The sequence below is a fragment of the Sinocyclocheilus grahami genome, unplaced genomic scaffold (genome assembly GCF_001515645.1).
Source record: "Sinocyclocheilus grahami isolate Dianchi unplaced genomic scaffold, SAMN03320097.WGS_v1.1 scaffold289.1, whole genome shotgun sequence".
Taxonomy (NCBI): Eukaryota; Metazoa; Chordata; class Actinopteri; order Cypriniformes; family Cyprinidae; genus Sinocyclocheilus; species Sinocyclocheilus grahami.
The window spans coordinates 1016040-1037850 of record NW_015505468.1 but is presented as its reverse complement, the minus strand read 5'-3'; the positions used below and the strand labels follow the sequence as shown (position 1 = coordinate 1037850).

The 21811-nt window shown below is 34.8% G+C and overlaps 1 protein-coding gene and 1 pseudogene across 1 annotated transcript in view; both read left to right on the top strand.

Annotated features, from left to right (window-relative positions):
• Positions 1 to 19660, top strand: part of LOC107600684 (potassium voltage-gated channel subfamily H member 7-like) — an 82362-nt gene extending 62702 nt beyond the window's left edge. The window contains exons 4-8 of the mRNA XM_016292641.1: positions 1798 to 2232; positions 7939 to 7958; positions 10435 to 10860; positions 18316 to 18715; positions 19276 to 19660. Of these exons, the coding sequence (XP_016148127.1) occupies positions 1798 to 2232; positions 7939 to 7958; positions 10435 to 10860; positions 18316 to 18715; positions 19276 to 19517 (1523 nt within the window). The 3' untranslated portion in view covers positions 19518 to 19660. The remainder of the gene's footprint in view (positions 1 to 1797; positions 2233 to 7938; positions 7959 to 10434; positions 10861 to 18315; positions 18716 to 19275) is intronic.
• A 595-nt stretch (positions 19661 to 20255) lies between these two features.
• On the top strand, positions 20256 to 20917 carry LOC107600674 (potassium voltage-gated channel subfamily H member 2 pseudogene; annotated as a pseudogene).
• Positions 20918 to 21811: the final 894 nt, after the last annotated feature.

Genomic DNA, 21811 nt, shown 5'->3' with positions numbered 1-21811 from the left:
CGTGTGCATGAATGAAAGTGAATGCAAGTTCTAGTCTGGTGCGGTCGAATGAGCTTTCTCTTCAAGTAGACCTTATTTATTAGAAAGTGTGTACTGCAATTTACTCTTCGATGCGCTGATGCGCTGGAGAGGAAACACTGAATTCCTCTGGGAAGCGCTGGATTTGTTTGATCACATCCTGTTTTAAAAGAAAGAAAAAAACGTTGAGAGGCTGCTAATTAAAGCAGTGGTGATCTGTGACCGTGTGAGGGATGAATTCAGACCAAAGGCCGGTGGGATAATTAAAGGCATGGCTGAACAAATGAGCCATATGTCAGACTGTTGTTCTCCTGGGGGAGATGCATTGTGGGAAAATGAATGTTGACCGCTCAAGCTGCACGTCTGCTGAATACGCCTGTTCTCATAATAATGCTGCCAGCGGTGCTGCCAACTCATTTCAGCGTATTCAATGGCCACTTCTGAAACACTATAAAACAGTCGTTCTTCATTCGAAAATCTTACTGATAAAAATGTAATTAAATTCATCATAGAAATAACAAATAAATAAATATTTTTCTTTAAGAGTGTCTATTTTGATTCTGCCCCAAATAATAATATTAATGATAATATATTGTATAAAAAGATCATTTAGATTTAAGAAATAAAATAAAATAAAAGGCTGTTTTACTTTAATTTGTTAATAATATTTATTTGAATATTTATCTTTAAAATAAGGATGTTTAACAGCATATGTGTTATAATAACAGCCTTAAAAAATCAAATCAAATCAAATATAATAGAGAAATTGAGAAATACTTGAAGGCTCTTTTAATTTAATTTATTAATAACAGCTTATCTGTTATTAGTTTCTAAAATAAAATAAAAACAGCCTTCAAGTATTCCTCAGTTTGTCATATATACAGTGGAGATCAAAATTGGAGAACAATCTATAGATACTTCCTCCTCCACCTTTCACTGGATACTTTACGCACTCAGGCTTCAGTCTTTCCCCAGTTTGATGCCGAACATATTGTTTCCCATCAGACCCAAATAAATGAAACTTGCTGTCATCACTAAAGTGAACTTTAGACCAGTTCTTCTCTCTCCACACAACATACTCCTCAGCAAATGTGAGCTTAGCCTTTTGATTCTTTCTGCTGATGAGAGGTTTGGTCACTGCAGAGTGCGCTTTCAGTCTGACTTCTCTTAAACGCGCCGAGACAGATCCATACCCTGCTTCAGCACTGAACTGGCGAGCAATTCCAGCTGCAGTGTTGAACCGATTCCCCATTGAGAGTCTCTGCATTAACCTGTCCTCTCGTGCATTCATTTTACGTGGACGACCAGCCTTTTTAGGGGACTTGAATGAATTAGTGTCATTGTAAACCTGCAATATATTCGAGAAATCCCAGATTTAGAATGACCAGCTTCTCTTGCAGTGGCTGAAAGTGTCATCCCTTTGGCCTTCATCTGGACCGCCTCCTGTCGCAGGGTTTCAGTCACCTCAGAGCGGCCCGCTGTCTTGCAATCTCAGAGAAAATTGGAGGAAAGCTGCATGTTAAATAGTGTTTGTTTGTCATATAATTAAAGAAATTAGCACCAGGTGCCAGATTAACACCAGTAACTTGGAGAGAAATACTTAAATGTTTTTACAATATTTATAATATGTATCTTTAAATAAAAGGGGTGTGCTTAACAGCATATCAGTTATAATAAAAGCCGTAATAAATTAAATTGAGTTTCTATTTCAACTTTTCTCCAATTAAAAAAAATGACAACCAATAAATAATAATAATTTATTTTTTCAAATACCTCTAGGAAAAGGAAGATTCTTCCACTTCCGTCTGCCAGCCTTGAAGCTGTTGGGAACCAGCAAGCAGTCTCTTCCGCAGGACGAGCCAGACTCAGTGATGGTGGACTCGCCCAGGGCCAGTGACGACTCTGTGGCCGTGATGGACGTCCAATCGCCCACCAAGGACGGTTCGAGTCCAGCGGATGCCAACGACACGCAGGCGCTCATCAGCTCCAGCCCTCGCTCCTCCCCGGTTAGCACGTCCATACCCCTCGACCACTCATCGCCCAAGCAGCCCTGGGACCTGCCCAGTCCGTCTCAAGCGCAGTCCACCACCTGCCTGGCCCAGGCCAACTCTAGAGACAGCGTGTGCAGCAGGAGACGCGCCTCCTCCGTTCACGACATCGAAGGCCTGAGCACAAACTCCAAACACCTGTTTACGGACAGACACACAAGTGAAGGTGAGGACTACAACTTATATTGAGCTTCTTGTGTTTTTGTGAGATGTTTGACTGAAATTGGAGAGAAGTTTCGGAAGTAACACAGCATGGCACTAGGAATGCCAAGGACATTGGTTTGACATGGACCAAGAAACTCATGGACGGATAAATAAAAAAGACATCAGAAAAAAAAAAAAATGTAAATGATAAAAAATTAATTTATGTAAAAAAATGTATTTATTAAAAATAATAATGAAAAAGATTTTTTTTCTCTCTTTTTGTTCTTTCCAGGTGCCAGATTAACACCAGTAACTTGGAGGTATCTGTAAGTGATCTCTAATTTTGATCAGAGATCTTTTTCATATACAGTATCTCACACAAGTTTTTTATACTGTGCTTCAGAATACAATTAATTTATGAAATATGCTTAAAAACTGCAATTGTAGATTGTTCTCTAATTTTGATCTCCACTGTATGTACACACACACACAGTGGAGATCAAAACAAGGACATTGGTTTGACATGGACCAAGAAACTCATGGACGGATAAATAAAAAAAACATCAGAAAAAAAAAAAAAATGTAAATGATAAAAAATTAATTTATGTAAAAAAATGTATTTATTAAAAATAATAATGAAAAAGATTTTTTTTCTCTCTTTTTGTTCTTTAAAAGAACAATAGTATATTTTAAATAATTTTTCTATTAATTGTATGTGTGTGTGTATGTGTATGTGTATATACATATATATATATATACACAATTAAATCAAACTTCAGAATACAATTAATTTATGAAATATGCTTAAAAACTGCAATTGTAGATTGTTCTCTAATTTTGATCTCCACTGTATGTACACACACACACACACACACACACACACACACACACGTGTATATACATATATATATATATATATACACAATTAAATCAAATTTTATATAATTATATTATAATATTATATAATTAAATCAAATTTTTTTACTGGTTCTGAAATATTGAATAACAGAATCTTTGAAACCAATTCCTTTACCCCGATATAAACCTTGTCTTACACCGAAAAAAAAAACAATTGTTTGAATTACAGTGTATTTAATCTGTGCAACTGATTAACTCAACCGTCATAATGCATATTAGTTTCTGCATTGTTTGCACGATTAATGTAGAGAGGAATGTATAATTTTCCAGGGTAGTGATTTAATTGCTTTCATTGATGAATGATAATCACATCTAACAGCAAGAAATTTTCAATTTAGAGTAATTTTAATGGACAAAATATGAAATTATCCATTGCTGGCACTCATCAGCTTTAAAAGCAGCATGTGTGCTTTCATTTTTCACAAGAATTTTCTCAATTAAATATTTTCTTCAAAGAACTTGGGCACATTTCCTGATGTTCTTTTTCTAATCTCTATACTCCTCCATTTCAGACCATGGACGCGGTTCGAAAGGTAACGCTGTATTCTGTGGGAATGCATAATAACTGTCTCTGGCTGCTTGCTGCATGCTTAAAAATGCACAGCAGCTTCCCGATCATTTCATATTATTGTCTACTTACAGCACCAGTAATGTCAGTTTGATCCGGAACAGAGGTATAAAAAACACAATTCAGTCCAGTTCGACCTGTGAGATGATTTCAGAAAAATAATTATTAAATAATGCTTAAACAAAACTTATTTTTTTATAAAATTACACTGTAAAAACATAATTGTTCAAAGTTGTAAGTAAAACAAAGATTATTGGAGTATGTTTTACAAGAAAATACTAATTTTACATTTTCAAAATTGTACATTGCGGTGAAAGCCGATCTGGTGATCCACAGCACGAAGTTGATGTATTTCCTCAGCGACCAGCACAGATCAGCTCCAGGCATGACGAAGCGGATATCGTCCTCTTTTGGAAGGCCAAACAAAGTAGTTTCGCTTTCACAACGAAACATACAGCGCCTTCACGACATGGCGGCAGCAACAATACTACAGTGAGAATAAAAGTTACGCCTTCTTTCTTTGCGTGAACATTTGGGCGGTGTTATGCAAATCTTCCCACATAGTGATGTAGATATGTGGGGGCGTGTTAGAATGAGCCGTTTTTGTTAGGCATGGTTGACTCTTAAATTTTATAAAGAATATCTCTTTGGATTTGAGACTTTAGTCTTTGCAACTTTACAGATCTTCATTATGCACCAAGAGCTTGTAACACTCCAAAGAGAAAGGAAAAATGGAAATCGCATCATATGACCCCTTTAAAGAAATCGCTGTTTAAGGACTACAGAAAATGGCTGGTAGGGACTACAACAAGCTTCTTCCTGGGTTTGTGACATCACTAACCCCGATGTCTACATAAACCCCGCCCCCGGGAACACGCAACTACCCGTAATGGTAAGGGGGCGTGGCGTTTCCGGACAACGTGCACTAGCCGGATAGCGAATCACAAACATACTGAGCCCGCTAACCAATCAGAGCCCAATGCGTATTTCTGAGGGAGGGGCTTCATAGAACCAGGATCTCAACAGACCGTTTTGACGAGAATGGAAATAGCAGTGTAGAATAAAGGTAAAATATGTGAAAATAATGTTTTGTTATTTTGTTTTTTTAAATAAAGCATGAACACGTTACACTGCACACCATAAACACAATCAAGCTTTTGAAAAAAGTTGATCAACCACCTCTTTAAATAAAAACCATATTTAGTTTCTTTATACACGCTTCTGGTCTTATTGTGACCGATTCCTCAGTGCACATTATTCCAAAGACAAAAATACTCACTAAGGTTGCATAAAAATACAGTAAAAACCATAACATTGAATGAAAATGAAATAAAACAAACATTAACATTTAACAATTTGTATTTATATTTAAACTTAAAAAAAAAATTACTAAAACTTTAACTAAAATAAAAATGAAAACGCAAAATCTTAAAATAAAATAATATATTATGCTTAATATTTGTGTGGAAACTGTGAATAGAAAGTTCAAAAGAACAGCCTTTATTTGAAATAGAAATCTTTTGACACGTTATAAATGTCTTTACTGTCACTTTTGATCAATTTAATACATCCTTGCTGAATAAAACTATTAAATTATTTTTTTATCAATTTAATGCATCCTGGCTAAATAAAGCGATGAAATTATAAAAAATAAAAATCTTACTTACCCCAAACTTTTTGGAGGGTAGTTTATTTATTAACAATTCCTCAGTGCACATTATTCCAAAGACAAAAATACTCACTAAGGTTGCATAAAAATACAGTAAAAACCATAACATTGAATGAACATTAAATAAAACAAACATTAACATTTAACAATTTGTATTTATATTTAAACTTAAAAAAAAATTACTAAAACTTTAACTAAAATAAAAATGAAAACGCAAGGGTAGTTTATTTATTAACATTAACATTATTAACATTACTAACATTTCTATTGCTTCGTCTACCATGTTCCATGCATTTTTTTTTTGATTTATCCATTAAAATCACATGCAATGCTGCCTGTAGTCTTACCTTTAGTAACATTACGCAATAACATGCCTATAATGCCTTAAAATGCTGTCTAGTTAGGTGGCTTGCTAGTTTTTGGAACAGAGCTAGTGTGCAAACACACATCTAGCTTCATAGATTAAAGGGGAAAGTTCAATTTACACTCGAGTGTCTCACACAGAAACTGCCACAGTGCTACTGAATTGTGTTTTGGCAATATTTGGAGATCCATTTCCCAGAGGTGGTAGAAAATCCATTTTCATGCTCGGATGCTCTTTTGATGCATTTTGGTGTCAGAAAAAGATGCTAAATATGGTTGAGGTAAGAAAGGAGATCGGAGCGAGGACGTGACACACGGACTCTGAATAATTACTGCTGGTTGCCCTGTATTCTTGCTCTCATCTTAATATCCCTGAGGTTAAGTAGTATCCTCATTAGCATTTATTTGCATACACATGTCTGTTAGCATCATTTAATCTTGGCTATAAAGTGGAATTATGCTGGAGAATTTGTTACAGCTTGTTTGTGCTCGTCCACAAGACTATTGGATTTCCAATCGAATCATGAAGCACTTGACGCGTGCAGTATTTCAAACATATTCCGCTGGCGACACATTGATTAACTCAAACTCCACGGAGGAGAAATAGAGCAGAAGCACATCCTCACCTGAGGGTCTTACTGAGAAACATGAAGGAAAAACGACCGATTTTACTCTGTTAAATCAATGTGAAACGTTCATAACCGAGCACGTCAGTGCTGTTCTTTTGAACTTTCTATTCACCAAAGATTCCTGAAAAATAAAATGTCTTGCAGTGTCCACAAAAAATATGAAGCAGGACAACTGTTTTCAACACTGATAATGATATTCATGTTTCTTGAGCAGCAAATCAGCATATTAGAATGATTTCTGAAGGATCACGTGACACTGAAGACTGGAGTAATGATGCTGAAAATTCAGCTTTGATCACAGAAATAAATGACATACTAACATATATTCAAATAGAAAACAGCTATTTTAAATTGTAATAATATTTCACAATATTACAGTTTTTTGTTGTATTTTTACTGTATTTTCTTAAATAAATACAGTCTTAGTAAGCAAAAGAGACTCAAAAAAAATAAAAACTATGTATAATTCATTCAGTACTGAGATTTATCAATAAACCTAGTTCAGCCTAATTAAAATTGGCTATTTTACCCAATATCTGTATGTGCAATTTATGCTTCGAGCTTAACAGCATGCTAATGTCAAAATCAAATGATACATTTGCATGCTGTGCTATTTGGCCAGCTGCCTTTAAATCAGTCACTTATTAGGTGCCATTTCAGTTAGGATGCTGTGATGGAGGGTAGTCGCCTACGTGGGCAGTGCTTAAAGGTTAAAGACTTCTGTAAATGTCCTTCAATGAAAGTCAAAGTAACACACAGTTCTGAGTCAAACCGTGTAACGGGTCCGTCTTTTGACCAGCCGTGACAGAAGTCGATGACAGCCCATCCGAACGACATGAGTCCTCACTTTGGAGTCGTCGACTCGTTCACTGCGGTCATATGGCTTGTTACGTCTGAGCGATTCTCACATTACCTTCCCAGACCTGCCTGGACGTGTGAGAGCCTGCGAGAGAAAAAGATACATAATTTATCACTTTCTTAGAAGAGAAAGAGGGAGAAAAATCGACTAGGGCATCTGATTACTGCGTCATAATTTCTAATTAAGTATTTATCAGGAAAAGACGCCTCATTTGCTGACTGTCAAAGGTGGTTAAATCCTGCAGTAAGGTGTGTGTGTGTGTGTCTGTGTGTGTGTGTTCATTCAGAGCTCGATTACACAGACACACTGCTGGATTACAGACTATTATCATCCTAATGCATTTACTTCTGCTGTTCAATGGCTTTGCAAAATAGTGAAATGAAACCCTGGTTGAGTCCTTTGTAGTGCAAAGGAAAGCCACGTGTTTTTGCTTATCGTGGAGATCTTTGTATTCATGCTTTGAGAGTTGCAGACAGCTGGAAAAACGATATTTGCTGAATGAAATCCATTACTTGTTTCTTAGCAATTTTGAGGAGCTGATTCCAAAAATAGTTTCTGTTTTACACAAGCAAGTCACTTTCTCACAAAATATGATGCATTTCGTAGCATTTTTGCTTTCGACAGCCATTTGAAAGGTGAAGAAGTGTATTCTCCCTTAATCAGCAGAAAAACTGCCACAATAACATGATCCTTGATTTTCACATGTAAGAATGATTCTGAAGACGATGATTCTGATTTCAAGGTTAGAATTATTGACAGAAGTGACAGAAGGAAATGCAAACTGGAGCCAGATGTTTTCTGCTACATCTGTTATACCACATCCAAATGAGAGAAAATGACAGATTTTGTTTTAAATAAAGAGCTTACTTTGCTTATTTTGTTAAGTTCCTTGACATTTAATGGAGCATATGTTTCCCACTCCTTTGCATCTGTAAATTGTAAGTTAAATGATTCACATCAAATGATTCAAACTTTTGACATTTCACTACTTTTGTTATTCCGATAAGTTCATTAAAGTTGTTACATATATATATATATATATATATATATACATGTGTGTGTGTGTGTGTGTGTGTGTGTGTGTGATTTGAAAAATCTTCAATCTTATGTTATCTTTTGTAATCATTCGTATGTAAGCTATGTAATCAATTGCAACTAACAACATATTATCTTCAAAAAGATTAACAAAACTACATAAGATAAAAGAAAATACGACACAAACATACATTAAATACAGGATTGAAGAGGATAAACATGGTTAGAAATCAAGAATAAACCAATTAATATAACTTTGTGTTTGATTGTAAATAATTGTTTGTTACTTTTGTAAAAAAAAAAAAAAAATTCTGGTACAGTATTGAATTACAATTAATAATATCATCATAATTTTGATAATATTTTTAGATTTTCAATTTATTAATTTAACTCCCACTTTCATCCATTACAGCATTCCAGAATATTGTCTGTTTATAATTTAAGTTTTTTTAACCATTACTATTTCAACTTTCATTATTGTTAAAATAGTAATATAAAAGTACATTTCATTGCTTTGAGAATCAGAATGTAGATTCTGAACTCTCCGTTCCATGAATTGCATAAAGGCAAAGGACATCCAGTTACATGAATAGCATATTTCATATTTCAGTATGTGAAAAACAAGATTTTGTGATGTCTTGTGCAGCGTTTTGTCCTTGAGCAGAGCACTCTGATAACTTCAGAAACAACCTGAGATGCATGACAACTAGACTTTATAATCCAAAAAGCTATATGTAATGTGAGCATTTCTGACAGCAGATATGGCTGGTACTGTGCAACTATAGAGAAATAAATGAATATTTATGTCATGCTCTGAAGCTCCCTGACACGCTACGCTTCTGAAATGTGAAGAACTCAGTTGTGCTGGTGCGTTCCATGAAATATTGCATCAGCCGGAAAGAAATAAATGACAACTTTGGGGAAATATGTGTGGCACGGTGAAACTGTCACATACTGCATTAAGGTGATGGGCCTGTGGATATGTGACTGACAGCTGTCAACTAATGCAATATTAACTATTATTAGAAGAGATCCTTAATAATCCAGCTATGTTTGGATCTCAGTTTGAAAATGCACAATTCAGCATTATTTTTATTTATTTTTTCTCACCATCAAACAGTATCACTGTTTCAGATTTGTATTTTATCACCAACAATACCCTGCTTACTAAAAACCAAACTGAAGAATTACAGCACTTTTATATTTATACAGTACTTGAAATTGTAGTATTTTTACATGAGAAAAGTTTGAATGAATGAATGAATGAATGAATGAATAATACACAGTGAAAATTAAACATTGCTCATCTTCTTTATCTGTTAAACTGTAAAAATAAACAAACAAATGATAAACAGTGGCAAATTATACATTACTCAACCTCTTTCTGTTATTATTATTATAACTGTAAAAAGAAAGAAATAAACACTGAAAAAATATACATTATTTAACATAATCGGTTAAAACTGTAATAAAAAAACACTGAACAATTATAAATTACGCTGTTAAAACTCAAATTAAATAAATAAATAATAAACGGTGTAAATTAAACATTACTCAACGACTTTATCTGTTAAATTGTAATAATAAATAAACTGAAAATGTATATATTACTCAGCATTTTTGCCAAATCTGCAAAAATGATACAGTTGCAAATGATAAATTATTTCTGTTAGTAGTATTATTATTATAACTGTAAAAATAAATCAAATTAAATACATACTGAAAATGACACATTACTCAACAATCATCTGTTAAAACTGTAAAAACAATAAACTGTTTCAAACTATATATTATTATACATATACTATACATAACTTCTTTATCTGTTAAACTGTAAAATAAACAATAAACTGTTTAAAATTATACATTATTCAACTTCTTTCTGTTATTATTAGTATGCAAATAATAATAATAATAATTGTGCACATGTGCAAATAGTTTATCATCTAATGCAGATGGAATGGAGTTTATAATAATACAAATAATGTTGTGTTTACTAATAAAAATAAAGTTATTGTTCTAAATAAACTTCACGTCATCTACATTAGATGCTCAATTATTTGCACAATTGATTCTCCGCTAGTTTGGCACGTGTTTGTTTTTCCAGACGGTCTCTATCAGGACAGACCTGTGATCATGCACCATGCAATACTCACGTTTTTTCCATGCCTCTCCCGTTCCAGGTCTTGTCGCTGGGCGCCGATGTGCTTCCAGAATACAAGCTCCAGACGCCACGCATGGATAAGTTCACCATCCTGCACTACAGCCCGTTCAAAGCGGTGTGGGACTGGCTCATCCTGCTGCTGGTGATTTACACAGCCATTCTCACCCCTTACTCTGCTGCCTTCCTGCTCAACGACAGCGAGGAGCATAAAAGACGGGAATGTGGCTATTCCTGCAGCCCTCTGAACCTCGTGGACTTAATGGTGGACATCATGTTCATCATCGACATCCTCATTAACTTTCGCACCACCTACGTGAACGTGAACGAGGAGGTGGTGAGCCATCCGGGGAAGATCGCCATCCATTACTTCAAGGGCTGGTTCCTTATAGACATGGTGGCTGCCATTCCCTTCGACCTGCTCATATTTGGATCAGGATCAGATGATGTAAGTCACACCAGATCTTAATCTACTTCCTTCTGCACTTGGCTGCCGGTCTAATCTAGGGACCTCAAACTCAAATGGCCACTCGCCAGGTGGTGTTCTCCTTCATATTGGCACAATTGTGGGGTTATTGCACACATGCATCCAAATTTTGCAATGGATATGAGCAAACAGGCCTGCATGTTGTTGTCAATGAGGCTGCAATTATGCTTGCATTTGTGCATTAGGCCTATATTCAAAAGTTTGGGGTTGGTAAGATTTTTTAATGTTTTTGAAAAAAGTCTCTCTTGCTCATCAAGGCTGCATTTATTTGATTAAGAACACAGTACAAACTGTAATATTATGGAATATCATTGCAATTTAAAATAGCTGTTTTCTATTCAAATATATATATTTTAATGTAATTATTCCTGTGAATTTTCAGCATCATTACTCCAGTCTTCAGTGTCACATGATCCTTCAGAAATCATTCTAATATGCTGATTTGCTGCTCAAGAAACATTTCTGATTATTATCAGTGTTGAAAACAGTTGTGCTGCTTCATATTTTTGATAAATGTATTTCAATAATCTTTGAATGTTCAAAAGAACAACATTTATTTGAAATACAAATCTTTTATACATGTCTTTACTATTACGTGTGATTAATTTAATTCATCCTTGATAAACAAAAGTATTAATTTCTTTAAAAAAATATCTTTCCAAACTCTTGAATGGCAGTACATGCATTTGGCAGATGCTTTTATCCAAAGCAACTCACAATGCATTTACTATATCTGGAATTTAATCATTATGCATGTTCACTAGGTTTGGACTATTTTCACTTGTAAACCATGCTTGATCTGTGCAGCAGATTTCTCTCCTGATTCAGACAAAACAATGTTTTCACTGGCAATATCATGGATAGAGGACTCGTATTTTAGTCAGAAGTAATGGTTTAAAGTTACAGTGTCTCAATGTTTCTTATAAACACCCAGCTTTTGGCTTCACCAGATGTTAACTGATGGACTGGAGTGGTGTGGATTACTTGTGGATTATTGTGATGTTTTTATCAGCTGTTTGGACTCTCATTCTGACGGCACCCATTCACTGCAGAGCATCCATTGGTGAGCAAGTGATGTAAAGCTACATTTCTCCAAATCTGATGAAGAAACAAACTCATCTACATGTTGGATGGCCTGAGAGTGAATATATTTTCAGCAACTTTTCATTTTGAGTGAAATATTCCTTTAACACATGTGGGTCTGCATAAAACAATCTTACATGCTGATAGTTTGAGACCTATTTGTTTAGCAATTTATTATTTGTTTGTACCGTGTCCATTACACAGATCAGATCTAGCACTTTGCAGAGGACAGAAAGTGAATCAGGGATTACAGTATCAGAATATACTGTATGTTGTTGTTCCCTCTTTTTTTGAATGGCCTTAATTTCTGAATCCATTTATTTGGATTAGCGGCTTACCAAATGGGAGTCAATGATTATGATGAGAGAGAGAGAGGGAGGAAAGAGAAAACTGATGTTTGAACAGCTTACAGGCTGAATCACTGGCACGCCAGTTGGCTCCTTTCCTCGCTTGTTTATGTGGGCATGTCCGTCAATGGCCTATCATGAGCTCTTGGCACATTGGTGCATATGGTTTCACCGCTTTGTGGTCTGTTCCAGTGACAGCTACTCTGTCAGAGCCATTTACAACCTAAGGACAAGAAACACACACAATGGCTTTTAAAATATTAAAGAATTATAGATTAAGACCTACTGGAAATGTCAGCATGTCATTATTTGATGGCATGCAGTGTATAGTTTTAGACTATGGAGGGGTTTTGCTGCTTGGTTTTAAATAAGTATATTGCTTTTGTTCAGGTTATATTTTCCCAAAGGTTTCACATTCACACATTTGTCTGAAAAAGGTTGTAGAGCTCCAGCCATCACCCAGTTAACAAACCTCACGCTCTCTGCATCTGCACTTGTTTTTACTGCAGGCGTTCACACATCTGTCTCTGGTCGCAACTGGAGCTGTGAGAAAGAGCAAAAAAAAATCTTGATATTTATGTATATGTGCTCCGAAATGTATGAAAAGTGTGATTTCTTTGCAGTCAGAGGAATCATCATTTCTCATTTTTAACAACCAAACATTCAGTGTAGTCAAGTAGATTTAAAATGTTTAATAAAGATAAAATGGTTTTATTTATATATATATATATATATACTGTATATATACAGTATATATATATACACACACAGTGGAGATCAAAATTAGAGAACAATCTATAGATACTTGATTTTTTCTGAAACAGTGTTAATCTTCGTTCAAAATGTTTGACAAAATAACCAATGAATTTCAACAAAAACCTTTATTTTGTGGAAAACACAATGATCAAAATTAGAGAACAGTAACCACTGTGGCGTGAAAGAAGATTACAACTACAATTTTGGAGGGTTACAGCTGTCAGAAATGAGTAGGAAGTGTAGAGGCCCCTGCTTTGATTGATTTCAGCACATCTGGGGCCACTGGTCATCACTAGTTTCTCACACTGAGCTGCAGTGATCTTGGTCCACTCTTTTTACACTCTCTTCCATAGTTTGATGACTGTAGTGGGTTTCTTAGCCATAACTTTGTCCCAAGGATTTTCCAGAGATTTTCAATCTGGTTTAGATCAAGACTCTGGGCCGGTCATTTCATTATTTCAGAGTTCTTGGCTTCAAGGAACTGCTTTACATGTTTTGCAGTGTGACGAGGACATTGTCTTGCATGAAAATTGCAGGCTGATTGGGAGATGCTTGCAGGGAATGAACTGTATGTTGCTGAAGGAGGTTCTGATAAAAGTTTGCATTCACTCTGCCATGTATCTGTATAAGAGAACCAAACATCCCCCAAACCATGACACTTCCTCCTCCACCTTTCATTGACTTCTTTATGCACTTTGGGTTCAGTCTATCCCCAGTTTGGGGGACTTAATGTCATTGTAAACCTGCAATATTCTAGAAATCACAGTTTTGGAATGACCAGCTTCTCTTGCAATGGCTGAAAGTGTCATTCCTTTGGCCTTCATCTGGACCGCCTCCTGTTGCAGGGTTTCAGTTACCCCAGAGCGGCCCGCCGTCTTGCAATCTCAGAGAAAATTAGAGGAATGCTGCATGTTAAATAGGGTTTGTCTTATAATTAAGGAAATTAGCAGATTAACACCAGTTACTTGGAGGTATGTGTAAGTGATCTCTAACTTTGATCAGTTCTTTTTCAAATATCTCATTTAAGTTTTTTTATACTGTGCTTCAGAATACAATTAATTTATGAAATATGTTTTAAAAAAACTGCCCTTCTACTCCTGTTAGGATCACTTCAAATAGGACTAAGCAGTGACCATTTAGGAAATTGTAGGTTGTTGTCTAATTTTGATCTCCACTATATATATTTCATTTAATAATGAAAAATAATTGATTAAAATAGTTTAATATTTTTTTAATTGACTATTTTATTACATATTTTGTGTATGCTGCCTATGCAAAATAAATTAAATATTTTTGAACACTTTACCTGTAATAATATTAATACATTTACTAGTATAACAAAACATATTCATAAACATCCATATTTACTTACATATTTTTTTCCTGAAATTTTTAATATATAAATTCCTCAAGGTCTCTATGAACATTTTAAAATTGTAATGCAAAAACATCACTGATTAAAATGAATTAGAACTGAATCACACAATGCAACCAAACTTACCAACTCTTCTTATGTATTTTATTTCTTACATTCAATAATCGGAACACAAGTTTGGGGTCAGTAAAAAATATTTTGAAGGAAGTCTCTTATGCTCACCAATTTAAAATAACTTTTCTTTTTTTTTTGTTAATATATTGTAAAATGAAATGTATTCCTGTAATCAGCATCATTACTCCAGTCTCACATGATCCTTCAGAAATCATTCAACAGTAATATGCTGATTTTGCTGCTCAAGAAACATTTATTATTATCAATGTTGAAAACAATTTAATGCATTCTTGCTGAATAAATGTAACATCTTAAAAAATAAAAAAAAGCATCTTATTGACCCCAAACTTTTTGCATATATATCAAGTATCATAAAAAGGCTCAAATATATATATCGTTTTGGCTATTTCCCCACCATGAATAGTGCACTGACAAGAAACCATCACTCAGCATCTAATAATTCATCCTTTCATTCTGGCACTAAAATACTTTTGTCTACATTAAGAATCTGACATTCTGCATTACACAAATGCAGTGCCACTGGGCCAGACAGATGGCAGGTGGCTACAGGATGCATCTCATTTACAGCATTCAGATGAAGGGCTCGACCACACTAGCGATGACCACAGTTTGAATGAGGCCCTTGAATCATATTTGACAGGCTTTTATGACACATCTGTACATATAAACACTTATATAGTTTCACACTTTTAATGTCAAACAGTATAAACCGTCCGCAGGACATGTGTTTTTGATGGATAATTATGTTGGCCTGACATAACATGTTAGCAAGATGCTAAAACATGCCTGAAATCTGTTAAAACCTGCTAGAAACATGTTAACAGCATGATAAAACATTCTAGCAATGTGCTTATGTTAGAAACATGTTAGCAGAATGCTAAATCACGATAGAAAAATGCTGGCACCATGTTATTAAATAACATTCTAAATGTGTTAAAAACATGATAGCAATATGATAATACATGTTAGAAACATGCTAACAATGTGTTATAGAAACATGCTAGCAACATATTAAACATGTTAGCAAAATGCTAAATCATTTTAGTAACATGCTCGCAATGTGCTGAATCATGTTAGCGATATGTTAATACATTATATTAGAAACGTTAGCAAAACGCTAAAACATGTTAGAAACATGTTATAAATGTGCTAAAACATGTTAGCAACTTAATGCATGTTAGAAAACATGTTAACAATGTGATAGATCATGATAAAAACACGGTAGCAACATACTTAACATTCTAGCAATGTGCTAGCAATGTGCTAAATCGTGTCAGCAACTTAATAGATGTTAGAAACATGTTAGCAATGTAATAAACCATGATAGACACATGCTAGAAACATGGTAACAGAATGCTAAATCATGTTAACAGTGTTAAAACATCTTAGCACCAAGATAATAGAAGCATGCTAACAATGCTAAATCCTGATAGAAACATGTTAAATCAGGATAACTATGTGCTAAAACATCTTAGCAACATAATAATACTAATTAGAAACATGTTAGCAATGTGCTATGTTAGCAACATGCTAGAAATGTGCTAAATCGTGATAAGCATGTTATCATAGATACATGCTAGCATTGTGCTAATCATGTTAGTAACATTTTATTGACATTCACTGAGTAAAACCTTCTGAAGCGTTGTCAACCGGCATCAAATTTTGCGTTCAAACTTTACTCCAGTTAAACACTGGAATTTAAAGTATAGGCCAGTCATGTGAGGTCAAGCTTGATGAACCATCAGTATAATTGAGCGTCCATCCTATCACTATGTCCAGCTATAACTCAAAAGCGTGATTCGTTGCGAATGGTATCTGCTAATGAGTTTTTAATGGGCCACTCATGACAGATGCAGCAGGGCCCGTGTCCGCACTTCTCAACGTGAGAGTACAAAAAAACCCACGTGCTTCGCTCCACATACTAGCTCACTAATACACTGTCAGCGCTAGTATGCATGCTAAGCATTGCTGCCAGACGCATCTATTAAGACATATTCTAAAAATACCCGGCTTGGGTCCTGACCTCGCTTTGTGAGGCCACTGAATAATTGTCAGCTAAACAAATGATCTCCCACCAGGGGACGAGTGAAGATGTTGAAGGAGCCGTTTCGGATGAGACTGTGCATGCTGTCGGCTCACAGGGACCTTGTCTTCATCTAGTGAACTGACTTCACCTGCAAATGAGGATTTATCTCTTTGCTTCTCAGTTTGGTAACGCGAGAGCTGGACGAGACACAGAGATAAAACTCATTAGCCGCGTCTCTCGTCGGGTGTTTATTTTATCCTCGCGGTGTGAAATTTTTGATGAGATGGATCTCTGGTGTTAGCAGGCACAAGCAGTGTGTAACGGGCTAAAATTAAACACGGTTATCAAAATATTAATTAGTGAGGCAGTCGTGTACAGACATTACAGATATGAGCTTTGGGTATATTAGGATACAGTGTGTTTCCGGCTCTTCTGATACAGTTAACTGTGGATAATTAAAGCTATAAAAGACCATGGCTGTGTTCCAAACCCAAGTGAGCTGACTACATAGCCAGCAGACTGAACTGGACCCTCATAAGTGACTGAACACTCTTCATTTATAAACTGTCATTTATAAATGACAGAAAGTGCATGGGATACTTGACTCATAATTGATTTCAGTAGAGTTTTAAATTAGCATGTTTCTAATTTAATGACCTAATACGCTAATAAGCATAAAATGAACAGTACACAAAATATTAATTAATCAATTCTGAATTAGATTAAAATGTTTTAATAAATATTTTTTGTTTGCAATAGAGATCTTTTAACTATTAAGGCAGCACCACATGTATCCTTCCTGGAAAAACAAAATCCCATAATGCATTGCAATGGGCTAAGAGAAAAAAAAATCAACCAAAAATCAATTTTAAATTTGATTCAAACCGACTAATTTATTAAATATTTTTTGTGTACCATGCATTTTTTATTACATTTGCATTTCTGGCTACTGTATAAATCTAATTGTAAATGAAAATGCATAGTTCACAAAGATATTTCATAAATAGTGAATTTTGAGTTAAACTCTTTTAATCAATATTTTTCTTTATTGTATGAATATTTATTATTTTCATTTATTTTTCATTTGCAATAGAAATATGTCTTTTGATGAAATTCTAAGGCATTTATCCTTCTTGGGGGGAAAAAAACAATCCCATTATGCTTTGCTTTGCTTTGAGCTGAGAGAAAAAATCTAATAACAATTATTTTGGAATTATTTTGGAGAATATCAGCTGGACGTAAACAGCGAGACGAATTGTTGAATAAAGTCAGGGTTTTTTTCTTTTGTGCACAAAGAGTATTCTCGTAGCTTCGTATAATTGTGGATGAACCACTGATGTCACATGGATTATTTTACCGATCTCCTTGCTACGTCTCTGGACTTGGGAACATTTCAGTTGCTTTGCTGTCTATGGGAGGGTCAGACAGCTCTCAGATTCCATCAAAAATATCTTAATTTGTGTTCCGAAGATGAACGAAGGTCTTACGGGTTTGAAACGACATGAGGGTAATTAATGACAGAATTTTCATTTTTGGGTGAACTAACCCTTTAACTTGCAGTTCACTAGGTTTTGGAGTCTATGAGAAAGCAACAAAATGAGCCTAAATGAGTCAAATTAGTATTAGCCAGTCTTTCTTGGTAAAACCCTAACTGTTTGCGATGTAACTAATGCGCACCTTCTCTCTTTCCCAAGACAACCACTCTGATTGGGCTGTTGAAGACGGCGCGGCTCCTCCGACTGGTTCGTGTTGCCAGGAAGCTGGACCGTTACTCTGAATACGGCGCAGCGGTTCTCATGCTCCTCATGTGTATATTTGCTCTGATCGCCCATTGGCTGGCCTGCATCTGGTACGCCATTGGAAACGTGGAGAAACCGTACCTGGAGCATAAGATCGGCTGGCTCGACAATCTCGAGGTGTCCCTCGGGAAGAGATGCAACTCTACTGAGCACTGCTCTGGGCCATCCATAAAGGATAAATACGTGACCGCGCTGTACTTCACGTTCAGCTCACTGACCAGCGTGGGCTTTGGAAACGTGTCTCCGAACACCAACTCTGAGAAGATCTTCTCCATCTGCGTCATGCTCATCGGATGTAAGTCTGAAAAACATGTTCTGTATTTACGCAAATAGCTTAAATTCTAAATCCATTACACACAGCTATTTAGAAAAAGAAAGAAAGAAAGATACATTTTGAATTCAAAATTTAGTATTTTATTACATATTTTTGAAGCATTTTTTTAAATGCATAATGCACAAAAATACTTAGTCAATGTTGAATTAGATAGATAGATAGATGATAGATAGATAGATAGATAGATAGATAGATAGATAGATAGATAGATAGATAGATAGATAGATAGATAGATAGATAGATAGATAGATTTTTAATCCAATTCAAAATTGATACATTTTATAAAAACATTTAAATTAAATAATTTATGAGGTCTTTAAAAATGTGACATACAAATGCTAGTCAGGTCCGAGGTCAACAATCTATCCCATCATCCCTCTAGCTGCTAAATAACACCTCATGCATAATATTAATACTAATACACAAAGGAAACACTGCTGATTTGATCTAAATTGGCCTCCACAGACTAAATGTACCTGGCATTAGCTTTCATCTGTTTGCCACTGTCCTGTCCTCTCCAGCTTTGATGTACGCCAGCATTTTTGGGAACGTTTCTGCCATCATCCAGCGGCTGTATTCGGGAACGGCGCGGTACCACATGCAGATGCTCCGCGTGAAAGAGTTCATCCGTTTCCACCAGATCCCAAACCCGCTCAGACAGAGGCTGGAGGAGTATTTCCAGCACTCGTGGACCTACACCAACGGCATCGACCTGAACATGGTGCGTCTCAGGCATCACAGTCTAGTTATTCAACCATTTTAGCCATGGTATTTTCATTGCACATGTGTTTTCCAATCTTTATGTTATCTGAATTGATCATTCACTAAGATAGGATTGGTCAATGATGTTTTAAGGCAGGGCACAGGATAAGATCAGTTCAAAACATCATAAAACAAAAAAAATCACATTGTTTTTGTCAGTCTGCTAAGCCAGGGTTTCCCAAACTGGGGTTCATGAAAAGCCAATTAAAGAGTAAATGTAAAATACAAATTTAATTAATTTTAAAATTCATTTTAAAATCAAAATAAACTTACACATAATAAAGATTAAATATTTTATTTGTTAGTAAAAAAATATATCTACCTATCTATCTTTTTTTCTTTCCATTATTGACTTATTTTAATTTATGCATAAATGTATATAAAAATGCATAACACACAAAGATATTTAATAATACATTTTGAATGACAAAATAAATAAATCGGTAAATGTATAGTGCACAAAAAAAATATTTTGTGCACTATACGTTTTTATTTACATTTCTGCTATTTGTGGATAAATGTAAATAAAATCCATTACACACAGCTATTTAGAAAAAGAAAGAAAGAAAGATACATTTTGAATTCAAAATTTAGTATTTTATTACATATTTTTGAAGCATTTTTTTAAATGCATAATGCACAAAAATACTTAGATAATGTTGAATTAGATAGATAGATAGATAGATAGATAGATAGATAGATAGATAGATAGATAGATAGATAGATAGATAGATAGATAGATAGATTTTTAATCCAATTCAAAATTGATACATTTTATAAAAACATTTAAATTAAATAATTTATGAGGTCTTTAAAAATGTGACATACAAATGCTAGTCAGGTCCGAGGTCAACAATCTATCCCATCATCCCTCTAGCTGCTAAATAACACCTCATGCATAATATTAATACTAATACACAAAGGAAACACTGCTGATTTGATCTAAATTGGCCTCCACAGACTAAATGTACCTGGCATTAGCTTTCATCTGTTTGCCACTGTCCTGTCCTCTCCAGCTTTGATGTACGCCAGCATTTTTGGGAACGTTTCTGCCATCATCCAGCGGCTGTATTCGGGAACGGCGCGGTACCACATGCAGATGCTCCGCGTGAAAGAGTTCATCCGTTTCCACCAGATCCCAAACCCGCTCAGACAGAGGCTGGAGGAGTATTTCCAGCACTCGTGGACCTACACCAACGGCATCGACCTGAACATGGTGCGTCTCAGGCATCACAGTCTAGTTATTCAACCATTTTAGCCATGGTATTTTCATTGCACATGTGTTTTCCAATCTTTATGTTATCTGAATTGATCATTCACTAAGATAGGATTGGTCAATGATGTTTTAAGGCAGGGCACAGGATAAGATCAGTTCAAAACATCATAAAACAAAAAAAATCACATTGTTTTTGTCAGTCTGCTAAGCCAGGGTTTCCCAAACTGGGGTTCATGAAAAGCCAATTAAAGAGTAAATGTAAAATACAAATTTAATTAATTTTAAAATTCATTTTAAAATCAAAATAAACTTACACATAATAAAGATTAAATATTTTATTTGTTAGTAAAAAAATATATCTACCTATCTATCTTTTTTTCTTTCCATTATTGACTTATTTTAATGTTGTTGTAAACCCACATGCTGTTATTTTTCTGTGGAATGCAAGAGAAATTTCATAGTGACCACATCTGTAAAAAAAAAAAAAACATAAAACAATAATTATCAATAAAATTATCTCATACAACCAAGGTTATTATAGTTAATAAAAATGAATAAATAATTTGTACAATAATAATAATAATAATAATAATAATAATAATAATGACCAAATAAAAAGTCCAAAAAATTTATATTTTTGAGTTGGGCAATATAACTTATTTTATTAAAAAAATTTAAAATTCAACCTGTTTATGATGTTTGATGCATATATTAGTATTTAAAAATGAAACAATAATAAAAAAAATTAAAAAATCAAATAACGACCAGACCACTTTTATATCCTAGTACTAGTTTCCAACACAATCAAGTCAATATATTGCAAATATCCAGTATATCGCCCAGCCGCAGCATATATTTTATGCTGCATGAATTAGCATACATTAGATGGGGGTCTATGGCAGCCAATCTGATTTAGATGAGACTCAAAGATTAAAAGTTGCCCTTGTTAAAGCCAGTCAGCTGTTACTAAGAAACTGAATCTTCTCTGTTAGCCATTATTGAACCCTCATTATTTCATCCCTTTTAATTGATGATTGCGCCGCTAATATGAGCACAGTAATTGGCACTTGGAACATTAG